Source organism: Trachurus trachurus, assembly GCF_905171665.1.
Source record: "Trachurus trachurus genome assembly, chromosome: 18".
NCBI classification, from domain to species: domain Eukaryota; kingdom Metazoa; phylum Chordata; class Actinopteri; order Carangiformes; family Carangidae; genus Trachurus; species Trachurus trachurus.
The window spans coordinates 5,060,593-5,084,242 of record NC_139909.1 but is presented as its reverse complement, the minus strand read 5'-3'; the positions used below and the strand labels follow the sequence as shown (position 1 = coordinate 5,084,242).

General features: G+C 39.0%; 1 protein-coding gene across 1 annotated transcript in view; it reads right to left on the bottom strand.

The window, feature by feature from the left end:
- The window catches only part of ttc39b (tetratricopeptide repeat domain 39B), a 33,856-nt gene that overhangs the window by 6,000 nt on the left and 4,206 nt on the right, over positions 1 to 23,650 (bottom strand). The window contains 14 exon segments of the mRNA XM_083992383.1: positions 656 to 776; positions 2,050 to 2,141; positions 3,057 to 3,218; positions 4,850 to 4,909; positions 5,020 to 5,087; positions 5,176 to 5,284; positions 5,382 to 5,447; positions 6,136 to 6,241; positions 7,001 to 7,065; positions 7,816 to 7,883; positions 7,994 to 8,064; positions 9,324 to 9,455; positions 10,449 to 10,553; positions 11,452 to 11,486. Of these exon segments, the coding sequence (XP_083848509.1) occupies positions 656 to 776; positions 2,050 to 2,141; positions 3,057 to 3,218; positions 4,850 to 4,909; positions 5,020 to 5,087; positions 5,176 to 5,284; positions 5,382 to 5,447; positions 6,136 to 6,241; positions 7,001 to 7,065; positions 7,816 to 7,883; positions 7,994 to 8,064; positions 9,324 to 9,455; positions 10,449 to 10,553; positions 11,452 to 11,486 (1,260 nt within the window).

The window sequence follows — 23,650 nt, the reverse complement described above, 5'->3', positions numbered from 1 at the left end:
CGGCACGGCAGGTCTGGTCCCCACTTTTATTTAGTAGTAGAAGCTAAAACATAATAAACTAACTGGAAATTCAACCACATGGAAGGATAGTTAGTTACATTGCATGTAATTGTGTTTATTTATGCTTTCAATATGTATGAAGCATGAGGGGTGCCAGGGGTGGGGGCTGCCTTTAAGTTGTAAGATGAGTATTTTATTTTCATCATTGTTATATTTTATTTTTTCAGATATTTTTTGTCTGTTTTTCTCCTCGTCCTGTCAATCTGTTTCTCTTTCTTTTTTACTTTCTTAAACAGACTATTCATTTGTGCGATATCTGTAACACTTGAAATGTCTGTAAAGTTATGTTAAAACAAATACAAATTTGAATGACAAAAAAAATTCAACCACACATAAGAGCTACTGGACATATAATCAATTTTAGACATTAAATTACTTTTATTTAATATTTAATCCTTATTATCTCCTGTATAAGTGCATTGCATTTTTTCATGACGGTATTGAAACTGATACCGTTGCTATTTTTAAACACCTGCAGTATACGGTATACAGATGTGTGTGTGTGTGTGTGTGTGTGTGTGTGTGTGTGTGTGTGTGTGTGTGTGTGTGTGTGTGTGTGTGTGTGTGTGTGTGTGTGTGTGTGTGTGTGTGTTACCAGTGCGGGGACGACCAGAGGAACCGGACTAGCAGCTTTGTAGCGTCTGGACTTCCTCACGGCGAACTTCTCCGTCGGGATCGACTTCCCCGCCAGACGCTGCTTCAGCCCCTCCACCTGCCTACACACACACACACACACACACACACACACACACACACACACACACACACACACACACACACACACACACACACACACACACACACACACACACACACACACACACACACACACACACACACACACACACACACACACACACACACGTTTCCGTCTCTTCCACCTCCTGAGGGAAACATCTGGCTGGTTCCTCTACAGCTGCTTCTCTACAAACATCTGCATCACTGTTGTTGTGACTGAGCTTTTTTTGATTGATTGATTGATTGATTGATTGAAAACTTTATTTAAAATGTGTGAACAGTGATATCAAAACAAAACCAAACAAATTAAATATTCATAATCTAAAAAAAACAAAACAAGAAAAACTGCTAATATACTACTGATTGACATATAATAATAATAAATTAAATTAAATTAAATCAAACATGCTCGAAAAGGAGAAGGAAGAAGAAAAAATCTAAATCAAATCAAAAATTCTCCTTTTTAATATGTTATATTCTCTTTATTAGAAAGAATTCAAAGTGATTTTCACCCTGAAACCTTCAAACAGGCCACAGGTTAAATATCTGCATGAATTCTCACTGCAAAGTCAAACCAGTGTTGTTTTCGTTAACGTTGACGATGACGAAATATTTCGTTGACGCCCCTTTTTTTCATGACGATAACGAGACGATAAACACGGCTCTCTGATGACGAAAACATGACGAGACGTGTGTGAGTTTTCGTTGACGGGACGAGAACGGACGTAAATGGATGGTGGATGGTCAGACGTTCAAATGCACGACATTTCTGCTTATTGTGCGTGTAATCTGTCCATTAAAATCAACAAGTATCTGCAACACTGCTGCATCCCTGTGTGGTCACGTCCACCACCTGGCATGCAGCGCACATTCTGCTCAACACACCTGCCGTCACTCGACCAGAAGATACATGGACTTATTATAAATATAATCCAGCAGAAAAAAAACTGAATGCACCAGGCTACTGTTACCACTTTATCTGTGTGTAGGCGAATGCATAATCCTGGGTGGAAACATTATGTGTAAAACCATTCCTTTATTGAATTAATTTGTTAACTGACTAAAACTAGACTAAAACCTTTTTGAGTTTTCGTCGACTAAAACTATCACATATAGAAATGACTAAAATTGACTAAAACTAATAAGTATTTTCGGCAAAAAGACTAAGACTAAATCTAAAATGCCTGCCAAAAACAACACTGCGTCAAACGCAGTTGAGTGTTTAAATGTTAAAGGCGGAGGAGTTCGGACCTGAAGAGCTCCACCACGTCCTCCCCCGTCTTCTCCCGCTCCTCCTCTGACATCATGCTGAGGATGGCGGCTTTCTGGTACACGTAGATGGCCTGGATGGACAGACAGAGAGAGAGAGAGGAGATGGAGATTTAACTTCTACTGGACTTTTGGAAAAGCCGACAGACAGTCAGAGATGATATTCCCTTCACTACAGAAGCTTATTGCATCACTTGAAGAATAAAGAAAAATCTCTGTTTTAGGTGTCTTGGTCATATGAAGTTATGCTTATAATTAGTTTATTTCAAAATGTAGATTGTAACTGTTTTTTTAATCTAATAAGTGATAGGCCCCACTAGACATTGAATTTGATGTGAATGCTCTGCTAGTTAAGCTACACAGATGTGTATTTAACGTGCAAACTTGCTCATACATTATGGCATCACTTTAGTGGACTCAGTCATCTTTATATTTTAAAGCAGCAGGCATTCGTGCCACAGTAGTTAATGGTCACTATGTGTTAATATTCATCTGTAAAAGGGTCCATGGTGATGTTATTAACATGGCTGATCTAGAAATTTCCTTAAATTATTGAAAATACCGCAGTTAATCATTCAACAATGCAGAAATGGCAGTTCTTCTCAGTTGCCTTTATTTTGAAATCAGTCCTTACACGCTCAGAACAATGCAGAGGAGAGCTTGAATGTATTTTTTTTTAAGGCAAGGCCATTTTATTTGTATAGCCCGTTTTACAAACAGTTTAGTGGAGCATAAATACATATCATGAATCTAATAGATCCATGATGAAGTGGAGGCTCGACCGCAGCAGTAAATGTTAGTCCGAAAGTCAGAAAATAAATCACTCTGAAAAACTGAGCTTTTTTTTTTCAAGTGAATGCAATATGCTTCTGTTCTTCACAAATGAATGTAAAAATAACATTTTCCATAAAAAAACAACTAAATATAACCAAATAAAAAGATGTTTTTTGCAGTAAAGAAAGAGATGAGGTGTGGTGCTGGTCTGTTACCTTGGACCAGCGGCTCTCCTTGCACAGCAGGTCGGCGTAGCGATACGCCTGCTGCCACTCCTGCTGGTAGGAGTGAGTCCACATCAGCTCCCAGTAGCACAGGTGGTGGATCTGCTTCCACTCCTGCTGGCTGCTGATGCACTCCTCGTAGCGCGCCCGCGCCTGAAACACACAGCAACCTTTACACAACCACAACAACAACAACACAACCACAACAACACAACAACACAACAACAACACGACAGCAACACAGGGCCGAGGCCCCGACACAGGCACACGGACGACTGCGTCATTATATAGGCTGAAGACTCAGAATGGAAAAGAGTCAATGGATGATTCAAAATTTAAAGGTACAGTATCATTTTTTTCAAAGTGGGGTTGTATGATCAGGGTTCCTACACATTTGAAATTTCCAAATTCCATCCTTTTTCCAGACCCTAATTTCCAGATTTCTCTGTAAAAAATTCAAATAATTTGTGATATTTGAGTAAATAGTTGTGCATTATATAAAAAAAATCATGCAATTAATCATTTGTTTTCATTTGTATTCTGAATGTGTATGCCGTTATGTAACCAAATAATTTCCAGGAAATTTTAGCTATAGGTAGCAGAAAAAGCAAAAATCTTCGCACATCCACTTCTCAGGCAGGTGCGTCGGAGGGCGACAATCAAGTCCAAATTAGAAAAAGAAGAGTTCCCGCACACTAAGCCAACTTGCAGAATTTTATTATGCAACGTTTCGGTACTAGACCTTTCTCAAGCAATTTTGCATTGCAAAAGCATTTGCTTGAGAAAGGTCTAGTACCGAAACGTTGCATAATAAAATTCTGCAAGTTGGCTTAGTGTGCGGGAACTCTTCTTTTTCTAGCTATAGGTAGCACAAACAAAAATAATTAACCCAGATAACTTCAGATAAGACCAAACACAGATAAGATATTAAGATAAATATATTTCCATACAAAAATTTCCATTTTCCAGACCTGGAAATGTATAAAATCAAATTCCATACTTTCCATACTTGCATAGGAACCCTGTATGATCTCCAAATAGCCCCTAAGTACTTTAATTGCAGTAGAAGACTCTCTGCACTCCTCCCGTTAGCAACGCCAGCCCATAATAGCCCTGCCCAGAGATTTACAACATACATTGTTGTGAATGGACCCAAAGAAACGGCCTATTTTCACGGCCTAAAAGAGGTTTTACCTGAAAAAAATACACAGTTCCATTGTTCACTATAATATAATTTTTTCCAGCCCCTCAAAGTGCAGGAAAAACACAGTTTTTATTTAAAAACCAACTGCTGATCGGCGGGCGCTAACCCTGGGCGGAGGGATACGTGAGTTGGTTAGGTCCAAATAAAAACTGTGTTTTTCCTGCACTTTGAAGGGCTGGAAAAAATTATATTATAGTGAACAATGGAACTGTGTATTTTTTTTCAGGTAAAACCTCTTTTAGGCCGTGAAAATAGGCCGTTTCTTTGGGTCCATTCACAACACTGTATGTTGTAAATCTCTGGGCAGGGCTATTATGGGCTGGCGTTGCTAACGGGAGGAGTGTAGAGAGTCTTCTACTGTAATTAAAGTACTTAGGGGCTATTTGCAGATCATACAACCCCACTTTAAAAAATGCTACTATCCCTTTAACTTATTATTTTACAGAATAGAAACTGTTCTGGGAATATTTTGGGAAAATTCTGAACATATTTAGTGACTTTTATTTTAAAAAGTGACAAGATTATTAGGAAAAAGTGTAAAAATGTTTAGGAAAGTATCTGTGAATCTCGTGTTTCAGACCTTCTCAAAGTTTCCTCGCAGCGTGGCGATGCGAGCCGAGTAGAAGAGGATGATGGAGCCCTGAGAGATTAAACAAAAACACACAAAAGTAACTTTTAAAACCAAAACTCTTCAAGACTTAACTGGAGATGTTTTTAGTTAAATGAGATGTTGTTTGTGTGTATTTATACTTTGGGGTATTTGTGTTGGTACGGCTCCAGCAGAGCTTCGGCCTCCACCAGGTTCCCCTCTCCAGTTCCTGATTGGACAAAAACATCAACATCATCATCTTCTACTACACCAACTGCTTTATAAGTGTGTGTGTTTGTGTGTGTATGTTTCCTTACCGAGTATGAGTGAAACGTATGTGTGGTAGAACAGCAGAGTTAGAGCGGAGAGGATCGACCTCAGGCTCTGACTGGACGCCCCCTCCCTCAGCTGAGACAAACCAAAGTCCTAAAGGAAAACGGGAAATCAGAAATCGTACTGATGTAAACTGTGATAAATCCAATAATGATGTAGATTATTAAAGGCTGGAGGAGGCTGAACTCACCCTGTTTCCTGAGAATCCAATGAACTCCAGCAACCTGAGGACCCTCTGAGGGAGGAGGGACAACATCTGAGGAGACAGAGAAGAATTCAAACTTTAAAATCATCAGACTGTTTTTTACTTTCTACTGTTGGAAAAGAGTTCTGGTTCGCCGATACGCTGACGACACGTCTATTTCTGACAGATAGATAAAAGATGAATAACAAGAAGGAGAAACAAAGAACAAAGTAATCACTTATCAAACATTCATTAACTGACTCAATCACATTATTATCATTATTATTATTATATCATTATACTATTCAACCCATAAAGCTTGAGCCACTGATTATTGATACAAAATGTCAAAACTACACTGCAAAAACTCAAAATCTTATTTCTTGTCAAAATGTCTCATTTCTAGTCAAAACTAGTCTCTTTCCACTTTAAATAAGACCCATCACCTAAAAATGAACTTGTTTTTAGATCATTTTCACTTGTTTCAAACTAATTTTCACTTGAAATAAGTAGAAAAATCTGCCAGTCAAAGCAAGTTTTTTGTGCTTGTAATAAGAAAGAAAAACTTGATCCACTGTCAGATTTTTCTACTTATTTCAAGTGGAAAATTTGCTTGAAAAAAGTAAAAAGTGTCTAAAAACAAGCTACTTTCTAAATGTGATGAGTCTTATTTTAAGTATAATTAGATTTATTTTGACTAGAAATAAGACAAATATTCTTGGTAAGATTTTTAATTCAATGTCTTTATTATAAAACCCACCAGGTTGAAGGACCCGATGCCCAGCTTGACTCCGCCCTCAAACTGTTTGAACGAATCAGACTGGCCCGCCAGATTCTGAGTGACATTCATCACGTTCTGACAATCCCTGTTGGACGACAGACGAGATGGAGACATTCAGTCTTTTAATGTGAAACTAATACGATATCTGGAATCAATCAATACTGTTGACAGCTTTTTATACTCTTCAATAAAACTTTATTGATTGAACAAAGTCATTGGACAGCATAGTATGTCACCAATGCATTAAACATTTCATCCTGTGGAGTTTTTTGACCAGCAGTAACTCTATGAACACTGCAAAAACTCAAAATCTTACCAAGAATATTTGTCTTATTTCTAGTCAAAATGTCATTTCTAGTCAAAACTAATCTCATTCTACTTAAAATAAGACTCATCACATTAAAAAGTAGCTTGTTTTAGACACTTTTTACTTCTTTCAAGCTGATTTTCACTTGAAATAAGTAGAAAAATCTGACAGTGGATCAAGTTTTTCTTTCTTATTACAAGCACAAAAAACTAGCTTTCACTGGAAGATTTTTCTACTTATTTCAAGTGAAAATTTGTTTGAAACAAATGAAAATTATCTCAAAACAAGTAAATTTTTAGGTGATGAGTCTTATTTTAAGAGAAAAGAGATTAGTTTTGACTAGAAATGAGACATTTTGACAAGAAATAAGACAAATATTCTTGGAAAGATGTTGAGTTTTTGCAGTGAAGAAATGTTAGGTTTTGCATTTTACAATCATGTCATGTGATGTATTTTCTATCTGAGCCTTAAAACAGACGACACATGTCGATCAAATCAAAGAGAAGCAGCCAAAGTCAGTTTGAATCACACACTCACTTGTAGATTTGGTAGCTTGTTCTGATCTTGATGCCTCCTTTGATGAAACTGATCATGTTTTCATCCTGGAGATGAGAAAAGAAAAGAAAAGAAAAGAAAAGAAAAGGAAGAATTACTAATTTCAATCCACAGTCATTTGCCCCATTAAGTTTATATTATGTATCATAATAATAAAGGGCAAAATAACACTGATTCATTAAGAAGTCAGAGAGGCAGGTTCTGAGGTGATGATTTAAAGTCTAGTCTTTGGATTAAAAGCGAAAGCAAACTGAAGAGCTATTTTTAGTCTGGTGTTTAACTGATTTTTAATATTTTTTGATTTATAGCCATTATTAAATAACTATTTATTGATTTTATTAGATCTAAACTTTTAATTTATGTAGTATCTCTATTTTCATTCCTTTGAATAATTTATACATTACACCTATATATTATACATTTATATTCCATTTTATTCTATTACATTTACCTATTTTACCTTAGTTTTTATATTTAACTCCAATGTTTTCCCACTGCAAATTGAAAATTGTTGAGTGTAAGACAGCATTTCCTCAGTGTGTGTGAATGTGTTTTATTTATCATGTAAAGCACTTTGAGCTGTTTCCTGAATGAAAAGTGCTGTACAAATAAAGTGTGATTGATTGATTTAGATTTCCTTTTTGTGTCTTTTTTCAGTCTGGTGCTACAGTAGAAACAGGAAATCCACTGAGAGGAAATTATTTTTAGTAGCAGCTCAAATAAAAAAAACATGAGCAGCATCTAGTGGCCGTGTGAGGAACTGCAGCTTTAAGAAGAAAAGGTTGATTCTTTCTGACCTGTACGAAGGTCAGCGTGGCTTTCTGGAGGAGACACTCGGCGTAGCAGATCTCTGCGTGCATCTCCTCTGCAAACACACAAACACACAAACACAACACCAGACTTCCTTAAAGCTTCACCTTCCAGGAAAAACCTCAGCTGTCAATCAGAAACTGCGTTGCCTTGACGACGACGTACCTTCCTGCAGGTTGGACTGTTTGCTGATCAGACTGGACAGAGACCCGACCACCGAGTTCTTCTTCCTGAACCTGGAGGAACACATTCAAGATGTTACACTTACACACTTACAAATCTGATGAGCCCCAAAGCTCCTGATTGGTGCATTTGATATTTGCAGGTTCAACATCTACAGGAAGTAGGGTTGTCTTTTTTATTCTTCTTTTTTTTTTTTTTTTTAGAAATCTTACCACTTTTTTCTAGAATTTGTTTAAAAACTTATTTTTTTTGATAATTTTTTACCACTTTTTTCTAGACATGTTTTAACGTTTTTTGAGAAATTTTTTACCACATTTTTCTTGAAAATTTTTAACTTTACTTTTTTATTCTTTTTTTTTTAAAGAAATCTTACCACTTTTTTTTACCACTTTTTTCTAGACATGTTTTAACATTTTTTGAGAAATTTTTACCACTTTTTTCCTGTCAAAATGTCTAATTTTCGAATTCTAATTCTATATTTCTAATCTCTTTCCACTTAAAATAAGACTCATCACCTAAAAATTAACTTTTTTTTGGATTATTCACTTGTGTCAAACAAATTTTCACTTGAAATAAGTAGAAAAATCTGCCAATGAAAGCAAGTTTTTTGTGCTTGTAATAAGAAAGAACAACTTTTTTCTACTTATTTCAAGTGAAAATCTGCTTGAAAGGAGTAAAACGTGTCAAAAAACAAGCTGCTTTTAATATGATGAGTCTTATTTTAAGTAGAATGAGATTTGTTTTGACTAGAAATGACATTTTGACTAGAAATAAGACAAATATTCTTGGTAAGATACTTGAGTTTTTGCAGTGTAATGCTGCATTAGCATCAAAACAAAGTAGGCTATGATAATACATATGTAGTCTAAGAAAAAAAACTGGAAAAGTTAGAGGGAGGGGCCCACTTTAGTATTCTTTAAGGGGGCCCAGAATTCCTAGCAACGGCCCTGCCTGTTCTTACTTCATGTTTCTGCCTGAGAAGTTGTTGAAGCTCAGTGGAGCTTAAATACAAGAAAGTTTGATGTGAAACTTTTTTTTTTAGTAGCTTAATGAATTTAAAAGCGAATGGGTACTGTTTTATTTTTGTTGTTGTATTTTTTTATCGTGGTATCGAATAAGTATCAAGAATCGAGGAAATTTACTGGTATTGGTATCGACCACTGAAATTCTGGTATCGTGAAAAACCCAAACAGGAAGTGTGTGTTTCTGCTGCTGCAGTCGGTTAGTTTTGGCGGAGCTGTAAACAACACAAAGGATGTGACTATTTCCTGCAGGCAGAACATCATTAGACCGTTTCAGATCGGTGCCTCACCTCTGACAGGTGTGCAACGCCTCCTTGATGGTTGCCATTGCGGTCTGGATGTCTCTGTGCTCGAACGTCATGGTCGCCTGCATCACCAGGATGCTGCTGTAACCCAACGCGTGGTACATACTGTCCTTCCACCTACACACACACACACACATATATATATATTTTTTAGTATTTATTTATTTGCACCATAATAAATTCCCCCAAAAAAACAGAAATGAAACAAGAATAGGACGTATCACCTTGTTGTTTACAACTACTTCCTGGTAGAAAACCAGCATGAGAACAATAGTGACGGACGAGAGTTTCACTATATATCTAATTTTTCATGTCACTATATCACCGTTTAGACTAATCTGATGATTGTAAAGTCTATAAAACCAATGATTGGACAAACATTACTATTTATGTGTGCATGTTTTTGTAATTAGTCATGGTTATCATAGATTAGCCGGGCTAACGGTTAGCTACCTGTTTAACTTTAATAACTCAGTGACTCAATAAACGCTCCATGAAAAAATATTTTCTCCAGCGGATATCTGAGTTCCAACATGACTGAGCTAACTGGAGTAGTTTCATGTCGTGTCCCACAACGGGAGGGTTTTAACAGCTGACGTCCTGCTGTTAGGTTAGCTACCGTTAGCTTAGCTACCGTTAGCTGTCCCTGTCAGCTGAGCCACTGATGCTTTCTAGACACCGTGATTCCCCCAAACTGAATAAATACAACACATAGCAACACAAAACACACACACAGAAATAGTAATGTTTCTTCAGTCATTTCAGATTTGTGATAGGGCGTGAAAAATATGATATATAGCTAAACTCTCGTTCGTTACTATTGTTCTCATTTAAATTACGTGCTGGTTTTCTACCCGGAAGTAGAATGTAAACAACGAGGAGATTCGTTCTATACAAGTGCCATTTTATAGCACACACTCAAAGAAGTCAGAAATAAAAACATGGGTATGTATAAATATGAAATAATTGTATTTAACTGAGTGAGTGTATGAGCATGTAAAGAGATAATGAAATATACACACACTCACACACACACAATGTATTGTACTGCTGATACAGTACGTGCTTGTGTTACATAACACACGCATCTAAATGAGTCGCCGTGGTTACCATGGTTTGAGGAGGTCGAGGGCTTCGGAGAACTTGTTGTTGAGGACGAGATTGAGAGCGCACTGAGTCTCCTGGATGGCCGTCTGCAGGTCCATCTGACACGCACTGCACACATAAAAAATAAAACAAAACATTTACTTATCTCTCTTAGTAAGTTTGTGTTAAAACTCCTTCAAAATAAAGGTAGATGTTTGTGTTAAAGCTCCTTCAAAATAAAGGTAGATGTTTGTGTTAAAGCTCCATACAGTATAAAGGTAGATGTTTGTGTTATAGCTCCTTCAAAATAAAGGTAGATGTTTGTGTTAAAGCTCCATACAGTATAAAGGTAGATGTTTGTGTTAAAGCTCCTTCAAAATAAAGGTAGATGTTTGTGTTAAAGCTCCTTCAAAATAAAGGTAGATGTCCATACAGTATAAAGGTAGATGTTAGGAAGATACGCAAAAGAAATGTGCAGGTGAGGTCTGAAACCCGAAAGGCTTATAACATGACCTCACCTTGATCTAACAAATAATTGAAGCACAGTCAAGAAATAATAATCACATACTTTGTGCAAGGTGGAGAAATAATGAAATTTAAAAAAAGAAAAAGAAAGGAAAAAAATGAAAAAAACAGGGAAGATGTTGATAGTAAAAATAAAAGTAGTAGTAATGATAACAACACTAATAAATAAATAAGAGGTAAGAAAAGAAAGCGAGACAAAATAAGAGAACTGGTACAGATGAATTAGGTTCAAGGAAACACAGATGCACACACACACACAAAATGAAAGTGAATTGGTTAATCAGAGAAAAAAAAAAAACACCAAACAGGAAGTGAGTAAAAGTGAAAGAGACAAAATACTGACAGGAAATGAAGCTCAGCTGAGAGATCTTCATCTTTATACCCACACACACACACACACACACAGGCAGACACAGATACTATCTCTCTCTCTCATACACACACACACACACCAACTATGCCTATATACAGTATGTGTGTGTGTGTGTGTGTGTGAACTCACGCAGGTATCCGGTCGTAGGCATCTTCAAAGCAGTCCTGGAAAAAAACAGAAACACAGTTCTGTTCAGATTAGAGCTGCAACTAACCATTATTTTCATTATCGATTAAATAGGTGAATTATTTAAACGGTTAATCGATTCATTGTTTGGTCAAGAAAATGTTCAAAAATGTTCAAAATCACAAAACGACGTCCTCAAATGTCTTGTTTTGTCCACAAACCAAAGAGAGACTCAGTTTATCGTCATAAAGCAACAAATAAACCAGAAATATTCACATTGAAGAAGCTGGAATCAGAGAATTTTGACTTTTTTTTTCTTAAAAAACTACTCAAACCGATTATTTTATTGTCAAAATAGTTAAACAATTAATTTAATAATCGATTATTGTTCAATTAATCGATTAATTGTTGCGGCTCTAGTTCAGATTCAACAACATTAACCACAACAGGACACAACCGACCTCGCCGCTCAGGAAACAGGAAGTGAAAACGCTCCACACACTGAGGATCAAATTAAAAAAACCCACAGAGACGTTTAATGGTTAAAAAGAACTGGTGCAACACGACCACAGATGCAAAAACTCCCACAGAGCGAAACGCTAAGCGACGCTAACACACAAGGTTCAAACTGCAACTCAACATTAAACTCATGAGCAGAAATGATCACTGTGTCTTAAACTATCACCCATTATCGTAGACGACAGACAGCACTAAAGGGACTTCGATACTCATTTTTGACGTCACAACAGTTCAACCTGGTGGGGGTGATGTTACCATGGCAGCAGTTTCAGGTCTTGTCCACACGGAAACAGAGCGTCACCCAAAACGATCTTTTTCTTGTTCGTTTCGACAAACCAAACAAGAAAACGATCCACTAAATACAACTAGTACATAAACCAGGTCTGGAGGTTTTTAAGTCCTCACTTAAAACTTTTTTTTTCTCCCGGGCGTTCGGACCCGTGAGACAAACATAAGTTCTCTTGTTGTATGTATAAATCTCTGTCGTTTTTTGAAAAATATCACTGTATTTTAATGTTGCTAATGTCTTTTGAACTTTGTGAAGTTTTACGAGGAGAAATGGGAGATCGGTGTAGGTTAAGCGCTAGTGTAACACTCACCCTCCAAAAACTGGTGAAAAATCATTGTTTTGGTCACTTAAAATAGTTAACTAGCTAACGACGCTAGCTAACAATAGTTACTAGCTAGTGTAACGGAGGGTCCGAGCTCAATGAGCGCTCGGCAGTCCTGGTTTGCACGTCCTTTATGGGTGAGTGAGTGCACCCGGACCCTCCGTTACACTAGCTAGTAGCTAATGTCGTTAGCTAGCTAGCTATTGTAAGTGACCAAAGCAATGATTTTTCACCCCTTTTCGGAAACGCTCGTTCAATCGCTCTTTAGCCACGTCTGTCTTCTATCACGGACACCATTTTTCTGATAGATAAGTGAATTCAAATTTTCTTTAGCAATTTAAATCTGCCTAATTTTCAATGGTTTCCAATGGGAGTTAACCCTTTTGTGACCATTGTTTGGCGAATCTAGCAACAGTGGAGGGTGGGACTTGACAAAGGGTGAATTGTGTCGTTTTAGCCGCTGAATCGAAACAAAGCAAACGAAACACAGGTCTGACTACACTCTTAAAGTGGCCGCTGTGATGGACTTGATGGACGTCCACCTGAAGAGGAGAAGATCTGGATAGAAAGTTTCTGGTGCTGGAGGAGGTTCCTCGGGGTGTTTAGGGGGGTGTTGAAGAACCTTCTGAAGATCTTAAGGGTCCTAGAGGTCTTCATTAAGTCACTAAAAGGAATAAGTCAGGTTATTTATGTCCCTAGTGTCCACAGTGATGGTCGTTGCTCACGGCGACGCCCCCTAGTGGCCATCAGAGGAGCTGCTGCAGCTCGAGACACCGAGCGTGACCCTGCAGCTGTGGAGGCTTCTGATTGGCCGAATCTGGCTTCTGTACGATTTCATCAAAGGCTTCAGCAGCTCTGCATGAGTTCACATCATCACACTGTTTATACAGGGAGGTTCAGACCCTCATGATAACACACACACGTTCATACACACACACACACACACACACGGTCCTCAACCAACGCATTTTCTATTTCTGTGAACTTGAAAGCACAGCATCGATTTCACACACACACACACACACACACACACACACACACACACACACACACACACTGTCGTCTGTCTCTTGGAGCCTCGGTAGCAGGCTAATAATAGCTGAGCCCCAGTGTCCTTACATAAGAACGTACAGCTGCAGTCACACACACACACTCAGAGCAGCTCGGTGCCTCAGGCTGCAGCGATCGACCCGCTCTGCTGTGGTCGCACACACACACACAAACACACTGTGACCCACATACACACACACATACAGACACATACAGACACACACACACTGCTGCTGCTGAGCGTCCGCTGAACAATCTGCTCGTCCAGAACAACGCTAAAACATGTGATCCATGAAGTGTGACGTTTAAAAAAAAGAAAAATGTGAGAAAGAATCAGTTGTTTCTAAACGATTTTATGTTTTGTTTTGTTTTTTCATTGACGTGACGGTGCCCTCTAGTGGCGAAGATGAAGTAGTCAGGTGACGTATAAAGTGGCTTACCAGACAGAGTTGTTTTAGAGGGAAATTCATGCAAAACCGCTGATGCGCGTTGCCTTCAGGGACAGTTTTTCATCAAGCAGTCTCTGTATTTCCCTCTAAAACAACTCTGTCTTGTAACGTTGTGTTATTGTCTCATAGCGTGGTGAATGTGCAGGTCACAACTTGTCCACCAGAGCGTTTTGGAGTTGTTGGATTGTGTATTTGATGAGTTTGATGAGGGAAACCAACAAAGAAATCCCATGAGCCTCCGTAGCGTAGCTCTGAGCAGCTCGCGGCTCTGCTCCGCCGTTCTAAAAACACCTTGCACCGACAATTAAAGGTAACAAACCTACTGCTATGACTATAGGGATTATGGGCCATTTTGCCAAAATGTTGAACTATCCCTTTAAAGCCCCGCCCCCTCACCACCTGGACAAAACCATCCAACAACTTTTTGCAGGATTTTGGTTCCTCTGGCTTCTCTTTTATTCTGAAATCTGAAACTATTTTCTTTTGGATCACTCTATTGGAAAACAGTCGGCCAATCAGAAGAGAGGAGGCTCGGAGCTCTGTCAAAGATGGACGACGACGACGACGACGTGTCCTCGAAGGTCAACGAGGTCAAATGGAAAACAACGCTCCATGCAGCCCGTCATTTAAGGATAAAAATAAAGAGAAAGGGAAGTGGGCGGATGGAAGGAAGGAGAGAAAGATGGAGGACGGTTATTGCCACACAAACACAAGAAAAATGTGTGTGTGTGTGTGTGTGTGTGTGTGTGTGTGTGTGTGTGTGTGTGTGTGTGAGTCCAAGCAGACGCTCGCCGATCACACACACTCGTCCTCTCTCTCTCACACTCTGTCACTGTTTCTGTCAGTTTGCAACATTCACAGCGATGCAAACACAACCTCCTGCTGTATGTGTGTGTGTCAGTGTGTGTGTGTGTGTGTGTGTGTGTGTGTGTGTGTGTGTGTGTGTGTGTGTGTGTGTGTGTGTTGTTGGCATAGCTGAATGCTGTCTCACCAGTCAGTCCAGCACATAAACACAATGGACTTAAATTTGACACGACGGGTGAAGTGTTGTTGCCGCGGTTGGTTTTTCTTACAGCTCAGGACATAAACAAGTGTAAATCTGCATTAGATAGATAGATAGATAGATAGATAGATAGATAGATAGATAGATAGATAGATAGATAGATAGATAGATAGATAGATAGATAGATAGATAGATAGATAGATAGATAGATAGATAGATAGATAGATAGATAGATAGAATAGGGGTGTGCCAAAAAATCGATTCACATAATAAGATTAGCAATTCTCATTTAACCTGTTCACGCAGGCCCCCTAGTGGTTGGGACGCCGGCGTCCCAAATCAATAACACATGAATGGCGTCCTTAATATAACGGAAAGTAGGCATGCTGTAATGAAAACTCCACCACAGACCTTTTAAGGACACTTTCGGCAACAAGTAGAAAAAAAAATGAAGTTTCTAAGTGCTACGGTTTTTTCACAGTCACTGAAAATGTCTCAAACAATATCAGACTACGGCAGCCCACAAGCGACGTCACGTCAACAACGAAGGTGATTTTAACATATGTACCATCTGTACACCTCTTCTTTCACCACCAAAAAATCATAAACTGTCATATAAACAAAAGCAAAACTCAAAAATGCAGTTTTTACCCCATTAAAGGTTTAAACAAGCCTGCTCACTCTACACAAACAAACCCGGAAGTCATTTTCGAGTGCCGAAAAAGACGGACATTTGTCAGTCACAAACCCACTAAAACACTGAATAAAATTACAAGCTTACCCTCTTTTTCAAGCTGAAGATGTGCTCGACAAAACAGGCATGGGCGATTTAATCCATCGTGACCAGATAATCCGTTAATGGTTACGTTTACCCGCAGTGCTAATGCTATGAGCTATTATCCGTCAGACTGCGCACCCGCTTTGCGCATCTCTCGTCGCCTGTCAATCAAAGTCACGGGGGTGAAAACTTTTTGGTCCAATAGCAGAGACTCTAAGGTGGGACCTGATGTATAATGATCCCTGATTGGGCAAAGCTTAAGCCTGCACCAAGCTGGTTCATGTGGTTCCCTCTCCCCCTAGTGTCAACATGTAAGCAATACAAGTCTCCACAAAAAGTGTGTTTTTACTGCCCCAAGTTTAATTAAAATAATAATAAAAGACAAAATGAACTATTTCAAATGTCCTTGTTAATTTAAGCCATCACTGATGGTTGTGGGATGTTTACTTCTGGAGTTTTAAAGGAAAATAACAATATAATACAGGCGAAAATAGGTAAATTCATGTTTGGATGGGTTTTGGACACTAAATATTCATCCCCATTAATTAAATTTTCAAATGGCATTTTGCTTATGTAACTGGTGTTCCTAAAACCCATCAAGTGTGTGATTGGCCCCAATAGGTTATCTGTTGGAAAAAAAAAAAATCTCACTAAAATCTTGCAGTGTGCATTTTAGCCAAATTGGACAATTTTGGACAGGTTTTGCACACTGTACATCGCCAAGGGACACTGTTTGGAAAAACTCTATAGTGCCTCAGTAGTTTTACCTATCAACCTAACATTTGGTACATATGTGGACAGGGAGTGTGTGAACCATATATGTAACATTCAACCTGTTTTATAATTAGGATTTTGATATATCACCTTTTCACCAAAAATTTCAAACTCGTTTTTTTTTTTTTCAAAAGAAAATAGTAATTTCAGAAGCCCATTTTTTTATGGAATGACTCAATTCAATATTTTATACATATAGATGTAAAGGGACAAAGGTTGTCTTTCATTTAAGCCATAAACCATAGTTGTGGGATTAGTACTTCTGTGGCTATTAAGCTTTAATTGCAGTGATACAAAAACAGGCGGAAATTGCCAAAAATGGCCTCTGCATGAAGAGGTTAATATGACTCTGATATAATGATATAAAATGTCCCAAAATCGATTTAAAAAAATAAAACAATGAAACAAATTCTAAGGAAAATCCATTTCCTTAGAATTTAAAAGGCAGCTGCATGTTTAACTGCACTATTGTTTTTAAAACAAAAGAGGCACTTTTAATGTTGTATCTTAAAGCAAAAGTAAGCGATCCGGTGGTTTTGTCTAACTTCCTGTCAGCCGATGGAGTTAGCAGTCCCCGCCCTCGTCCCTACGTCACCACATTCACACACAGAGAGGACCGCCCCTTTATGCCGTTCTCTCTCCTCATTGGATAAAGGTTGTAGGATACAAGGAAAGTTTTCTCCTCGGCTCAGAGCAGAGCAGAGTGACTGACAGACCCGTGTTTCAGACCAAACACTCTATAGAAGTGATTGCTGTCGGAAGATATAACTATTTAAGACTTATATTAACACAAACATTCTGCTTACTTCTGCTTTAAGCAATGATATTGCTTTTATGCAACAGTTTCAACAATTCCATCTAAGCATGGATAAATGTTTAAAACTCAATAAATCTGAAAAAGACACTTTAGTCGTTCTGTCTTGTAAAGCAGACTGGAGTAGATCATGAGGATCCTTTAAAGAGGAACTAAACCCCTAAACCACTTTTTTCTGCTGAAAACAAATATATTTGGGTATAAGGTAGTGTTGTCGGTTGATTCTGGTCCAACTTTTGACATTTTAGTCAAAATATTTCAATTTGGTGTATTTTGTAGTAAAAATGTAGAGTGACTGCCCTCTATGGGTTGAAACACGGCTATTACAATCTAATTTTTCTATTGGCTGAGATGGAGGCAGATGACGTTTTGGAGGCAGCTTTCGTCACCGGCCACCAGCTCTCCGGCCAATCAGCACCGGCTGCTGCCTGCCGCTAACGGTTGCTAGGCAGTCTAGCTGCTCTGCTGCAGCTAACGGCTGCTAACAGAGCTAACGGCTGCTAACAGCTGCCTGAACGGGAATCGTTAGTGCGGCCGCCGCTGGCGCTAACGAGCCGTTAACGAGCTAACGAGCCGGCGGATCAGCTGTAGATGCTGTGTCACGGCTCTGGCGTCCTCTCCTAGTAGTGTCCTGCTACTAGTGCTGTTAGAGTCACTCGTTAGTAGCTCGTTAGCGCTAGCAGAAGTGTAGATGTGTGTTTATTACTTTTTTTTTCTCTTTTGTGTGATTTCGCGGGTGTGAATGGGGCGCAGGGGAGGGGGAGGGGGGTTCGGAGAGTGCTCCTGAGTCCCGCCCATAATCAAGGCATTTTTTGAATTTCAAGCTTAGAGCACGTCATCCAAAACTGAGGGGTTTAGTTCCCCTTTAACACCGATAGACTGCACTGCAAAACTCAAAATCTTTCCAAGAATATTTGTCTTATTTCTAGTCAAAACAAATCTCATTATAATAAAATAAGACTCATCACATTAAAACGTAGCTTGTTTTTAGACACTTTTTACTTCTTTCTAGCATATTTTCACTTGAAATAAGTAGAAAAATCTGACAGTGGAGCACAGTGGCGCCGCCAGCCGGAATCCTGTACGCACTGTGCGTACAATTTTTTTCATATAGGTGAAAAAAAAGAAGCAATTTTGTTTATTTTGAGGGGGTGTGATAAAGACGCTTGTTGTTTGTAACAGGCTAAACGTGCTGAGTTCATTGATTGTTAAACCAATCACTGAAGCCTAACGTAAAAGCCAGTGATTGTTGTTTACGTCATGTCATCTGTCTCTTTTTGATTTCTGGCGCCTATTACACTACCGCTATGTGATGATTACGCCCGGTCCAGTATAGAAATGTCAAAATAACAGTTGAGCCTTTTCCAGGCATTTGAAGAAAAAAAAAAGAGATCCAAACCCACGATCACAAACACGCAGCAGAGCAGCGATAATGAAGGTCTCTTCTCTCTAGCTCCAAACTCACTCGTCTGCACCGCAATTATGGACTCATAGGCGCCGATTCCGGCTCCGCTCCGCGGCTATTTCGCGTCCGACGTCTATGTTAAGCACACGTTGTTATTGATATTGTAGCGTCCGAGCCGACGTAACTACAACAACATAACACAAACTTATCTGACAGCTCTCACTTCTTCCTCTGCTCCTCCTCACTCCCACACACAAGTCTTCCTCACACTCACCCCGGCCCCTCAGTTTCTCATCCAACCATACGCTACCTGCCCGTACACATTCACAGTCAGTCAGGAATCACACAACTTAAACATCATAACAACAACATTACTGCGGGGTCGCAACAATATTTTCAGTTGTGCAGTATATTAATGAGCGACAAGTCCCATTGCTACGTGGCATGATAAGCACAGCAACACCCCCCGAAAAAAAATTTGTTGTATGTAGCCTATTTGCCGTTTCTGTGTGTACATTGAAATTGAATCCTGGCGGCGCCACTGGTGGAGCAAGTTTTTCTTTCTTGTTACAAGCACAAAACAACTTGCTTTCACTGGCAGATTTTTCTACGTATTTCAATTGAAAATTAGTTTGAAACAAGTGAAAATGATCTAAAAACAAGTTAATTTTTAGGGAAAGAGATTAGTTTTGACTAGAAATGAGACATTTTGACAAGAAATATGACAAATATTCTTGGAAAGATTTTGAGTTTTTGCAGTGAAGCAGAAATCAATATGAATCAAATCGTTTTGAATCGAAAATCCATTTTGAATCGAATCGTAGCCCCAGAAATCTGAATCTAATCTAACCGTGAGATAGTAAAAGATCCCACCCCTATTATATAAGTATTCCTAGAATCCTAATCAAACATGAATCACTTATCTATAAAGAAAAGCACTGAAAAAGAAAGTGTCCAAAGCGATGGTTTCAAATTGTCGCAAAATATTCCCAAGTAAAAATATCTTCACGGAGACAGATTATGGATAAATAGTTAACCAGGATTGTAAAGTGATTGTCCTTTCTTCTCTGCAGCACCACAGCTCTCAACACAAAACACAACACAAGAGTCCTTTCTTTCTTTATCTACTTCCCCATTCCTTTAATTATTTGCCTTTTTCCAATCAGCAGCTATTATGCAATGAAATATGTCTCCGACCTTATGAAATCCCCCGTCGACGGCTAATTTTATACTTGTTGAATTTCGTTTTCCATGACATTTTCAGCTGCTACAGTCTGACGGACATGAGTTTTTACACCAGAGAAGTGTTACGGTACCTTATTTTGTAAATTTAATCAGTTTGTTTCTATGTTTATTCCTCTCTCTCATTCTCTCTGATTTAAAAATGTGCAGTGGCTCTAATTTAATAATCTCTTAAAGGGATAGTTCACCCAAAATTGAAATTTCGGCGCAGCAGTGCATGTCCATATAGCGGTTGCAAATGGATACCAACTGTCTTCGTAACAAAAAGACACACCAAAAAACATCCAAATACCTCCATGCTGCTCCTATGTAATGTCCGTCTTGTATTGAAGCCCTGAAATGCGGAATTGTCCCGCAAAAAATTAAATAAGTCTATATTTCAAGCTTGTTTGTAGCGGAAGCTTCTCGAAGCTCCTCTTCCTGGTTTGTCAAATTTGGACAAACCAAATTTTTTTCAGGACAATTTCGCATTTCGGGGCTTCAATACAAGACGGACATTACATACGAGCAGCATGGAGGTATTTGGATGTTTTTTGGTGTGTCTTTTTGTTACGAAGACAGTTGGTATCCATTTGCAACCGTTATATGGACATGCACTGCTACGCCGAGACCCCCTGTAACTCAGAGAAGCCACGGAGGACTCTGAAACTTCTCCCAGCCCTTAGTCCACATGAGGGGGAGGAGATAATGAGTGAAATTTGAATTTTGGGTGAACTATCCCTTTAAATGCTTAGCAATGATGACAAATGTATCATCACATCACAGCACAAACATGTCTTTGTTTTTGGAAAAATAAAATCCTTAGAAGGGTCTGAAAAAGTCAAATAGAGCTCTGGTAGCTGGGATTAATCATTTTCCAGGACAACTCAAGCTTTTCCAGGACATCTGACTTTTTTTTCTCATTTTCCATGTGTTTTCCATGACTGGAAAATTGATGAACCATTTTCCAGGTTTTATAAGGATACTATATAGGGATATGGATCCTTCCTGGATAAATAAAGGTTAAATAAATACAGCTCTCAGTTGGATGGTTCATCTGAGGCCAACTGTGTGAGTTTTAGTTTCATTTTTGTGTGTGTTTGTTTTCCAGTCGACCAAAGAAAAATATAAAAACAAACGTGAGATGTGGAAAAAAGCAGCCGAGACACTAGTGGAGCTATGATATTACACACAAAGAGAGGTCAAAGTCAAAGAAGCTTCTCTTGTGACGGCAGCAGCTTTCTAATCAATTAGTCAGAACCTACACACTGTGTCCTATTACCACAGAGACACACACACACACACACTTAAACAACAAACAACCCACAGACACACACACACAGGGAGGCTTGGAAACTCCAGAATAACACAGAGAGAAAGAGAAAAAACACTTGTCAAAGAGCAGAAATCCCCCAAGAAGAACTAAAACCACGTCGGCTCGCCAAAGAAAACGGCTTCAGGACGTCGTTAACCACCGTCACTGATAAAGAACCACCAAAGTAGCTCTGTGGCAGCTCAATGACCCCAACAGAAGCCTCAGGCACCTTCACTTAGACCTCAACCACCTCAGAAATGTCTTTAAGACTCTAAAAACCCAACATATGATCAATCAAATCAATGCAACGACCAATGGAACCATCTCACACATTCTTGAAGACCCTGGAAAAACTCCAAGACCCAACAAACATCCAGAAAACTCTTGAAAGGACCTGACAAAAAACATCCAGAAAACTCTTGAAAGGACCTGAAAAATATAAGAATATATATAGATACAGTAGATAACACACATATTACAATCCGTCACTGGTCTAACAAACCTCTGGAACCACCAACGCAGCTCAATGACCCAACAGAAGCCTCAGGCACCTTCACTTAGACCTCAACCACCTCAGAAATGTCTTTAAGACTCTAAAAACCCAACATATCATCAATCAAATCAATGCAACGCCCGATGGAACCTTCTCACACATTCTCTCTTGCAAAAGAGATCTTGGATCTCAATGGGACAAACCTGGTTAAAAGGTTATAATAATAATACATTCTTGAAGACCCTTGAAAAACTCCAAGACCCAACAAACATCCAGAAAACTCTTGAAAGAACCTGGAAAATATAAGAATATACTGTATATATACAGTATAACACATATTTATAAAACAGAAAGGTGAAATCCAGCGATCTGATTGGTTGTTAACCGTGGTATATTGAGTATACCAAGGTTACTGTTCTAAAGCCTTATCACAGCGTAGGCTATCACTCCGCGTCAGGCACGTATGACTGGTATGAATGGAAGTTGTTGTCGTGTATCCATGACAACGGACTGTTACAGTCCGTAGTAGAAGACAGTTGATGTTTTTACGATGTTAAGAAATGGACTAAAGTAGTTGAATTGACATGTTTACGGTGAACTTTGACCTCCAGAGGGTTAACAACGGTAGAGGGGACTGAGCAGTGGGGTTGTCGTCCCTCCGCTTCGCGTCAGGCCGAACAACGCCCCTTAGCCGTGGTATAATGAGCATATACCACGGACTGGAGTGATATATGCTAATATATGATATATTGCTTAATTATAATCTTGTGCGGTTCCAAGTAATTGATTTGCTAGATTTGCTCCTAAGAAGTCTAATGCGTTCAAACCCATCCTGTCCCTCACATGACTCCCTTTATGATCTGTGGAAGAAGCTCAAAGATTCATGCTTCATGTTTCATTCAAAGACAGCAAAGAAACTTAACAGGTCTCCAGAGTAACTTCTTTTAAAGTACGAGCACAGTGGCTCCATAACATAAAATCTTAGGAGTGCAAGCAGAAAATTTAGGGGTAAATCGACTTGCAAAGCAAACATTCTACATTTCCTTTTCCGTTTAGCTCACTTGGTGGAGCTGCCGCCCCATGTTGAGGCTACAGTCCTCACTGTAGGCGGCCCACATCGGGCAGCTCTTTCCTGCATGTTGTTCCCCCTCTCTGCCTCCCCATTTCCTGTCTCTCTCTCCACCGTGCTATTGATTAAAGGCAATAAAAAGCCCAAAAATATACTTAAAAAAAAGAAAATGACGCAAATTAGGGTCAGTCTGGACTAGTCCTGCTTGGGGAGCATACGTCAGTCCAACTGCCAAAAGTCAGACGGCTCATTTCTCTCTCCGACTACCCATTCTACAGTGTTAATGTTAGGTTTAGGGTAAGGTTAAGGGTTAGGGCTACTTAAGTCGGACTAATGGACGCAAAAATAAAGAAATGTATGGTCGGAGAAACGGGTAGTGGGACAGACGTCATGCGCCCGTCCTGCTTAATGAGCCTTTTCCTCCCCGTCGGTGATCTAATAAGATACTTGTACTTATATCCTTCAAACCATCAGTTTCCTATTAGCTGTAGATCTTCCTCAAATATCCTCCTTGTAGCAGTATAAACCACACCCTGAAAACCTTCAAACAACTGGAAAACACCTGAAAGACCATTTCATTGTTGTTTTATTGACCTCCAAGACCCTTTGAACCTGGACTGGAAAAACCAGTCCACCTGAGGGTGTTATTAACCATAATAACACCTTTACCTTTACCTTTAGCACGGCCATCAAATAACCTG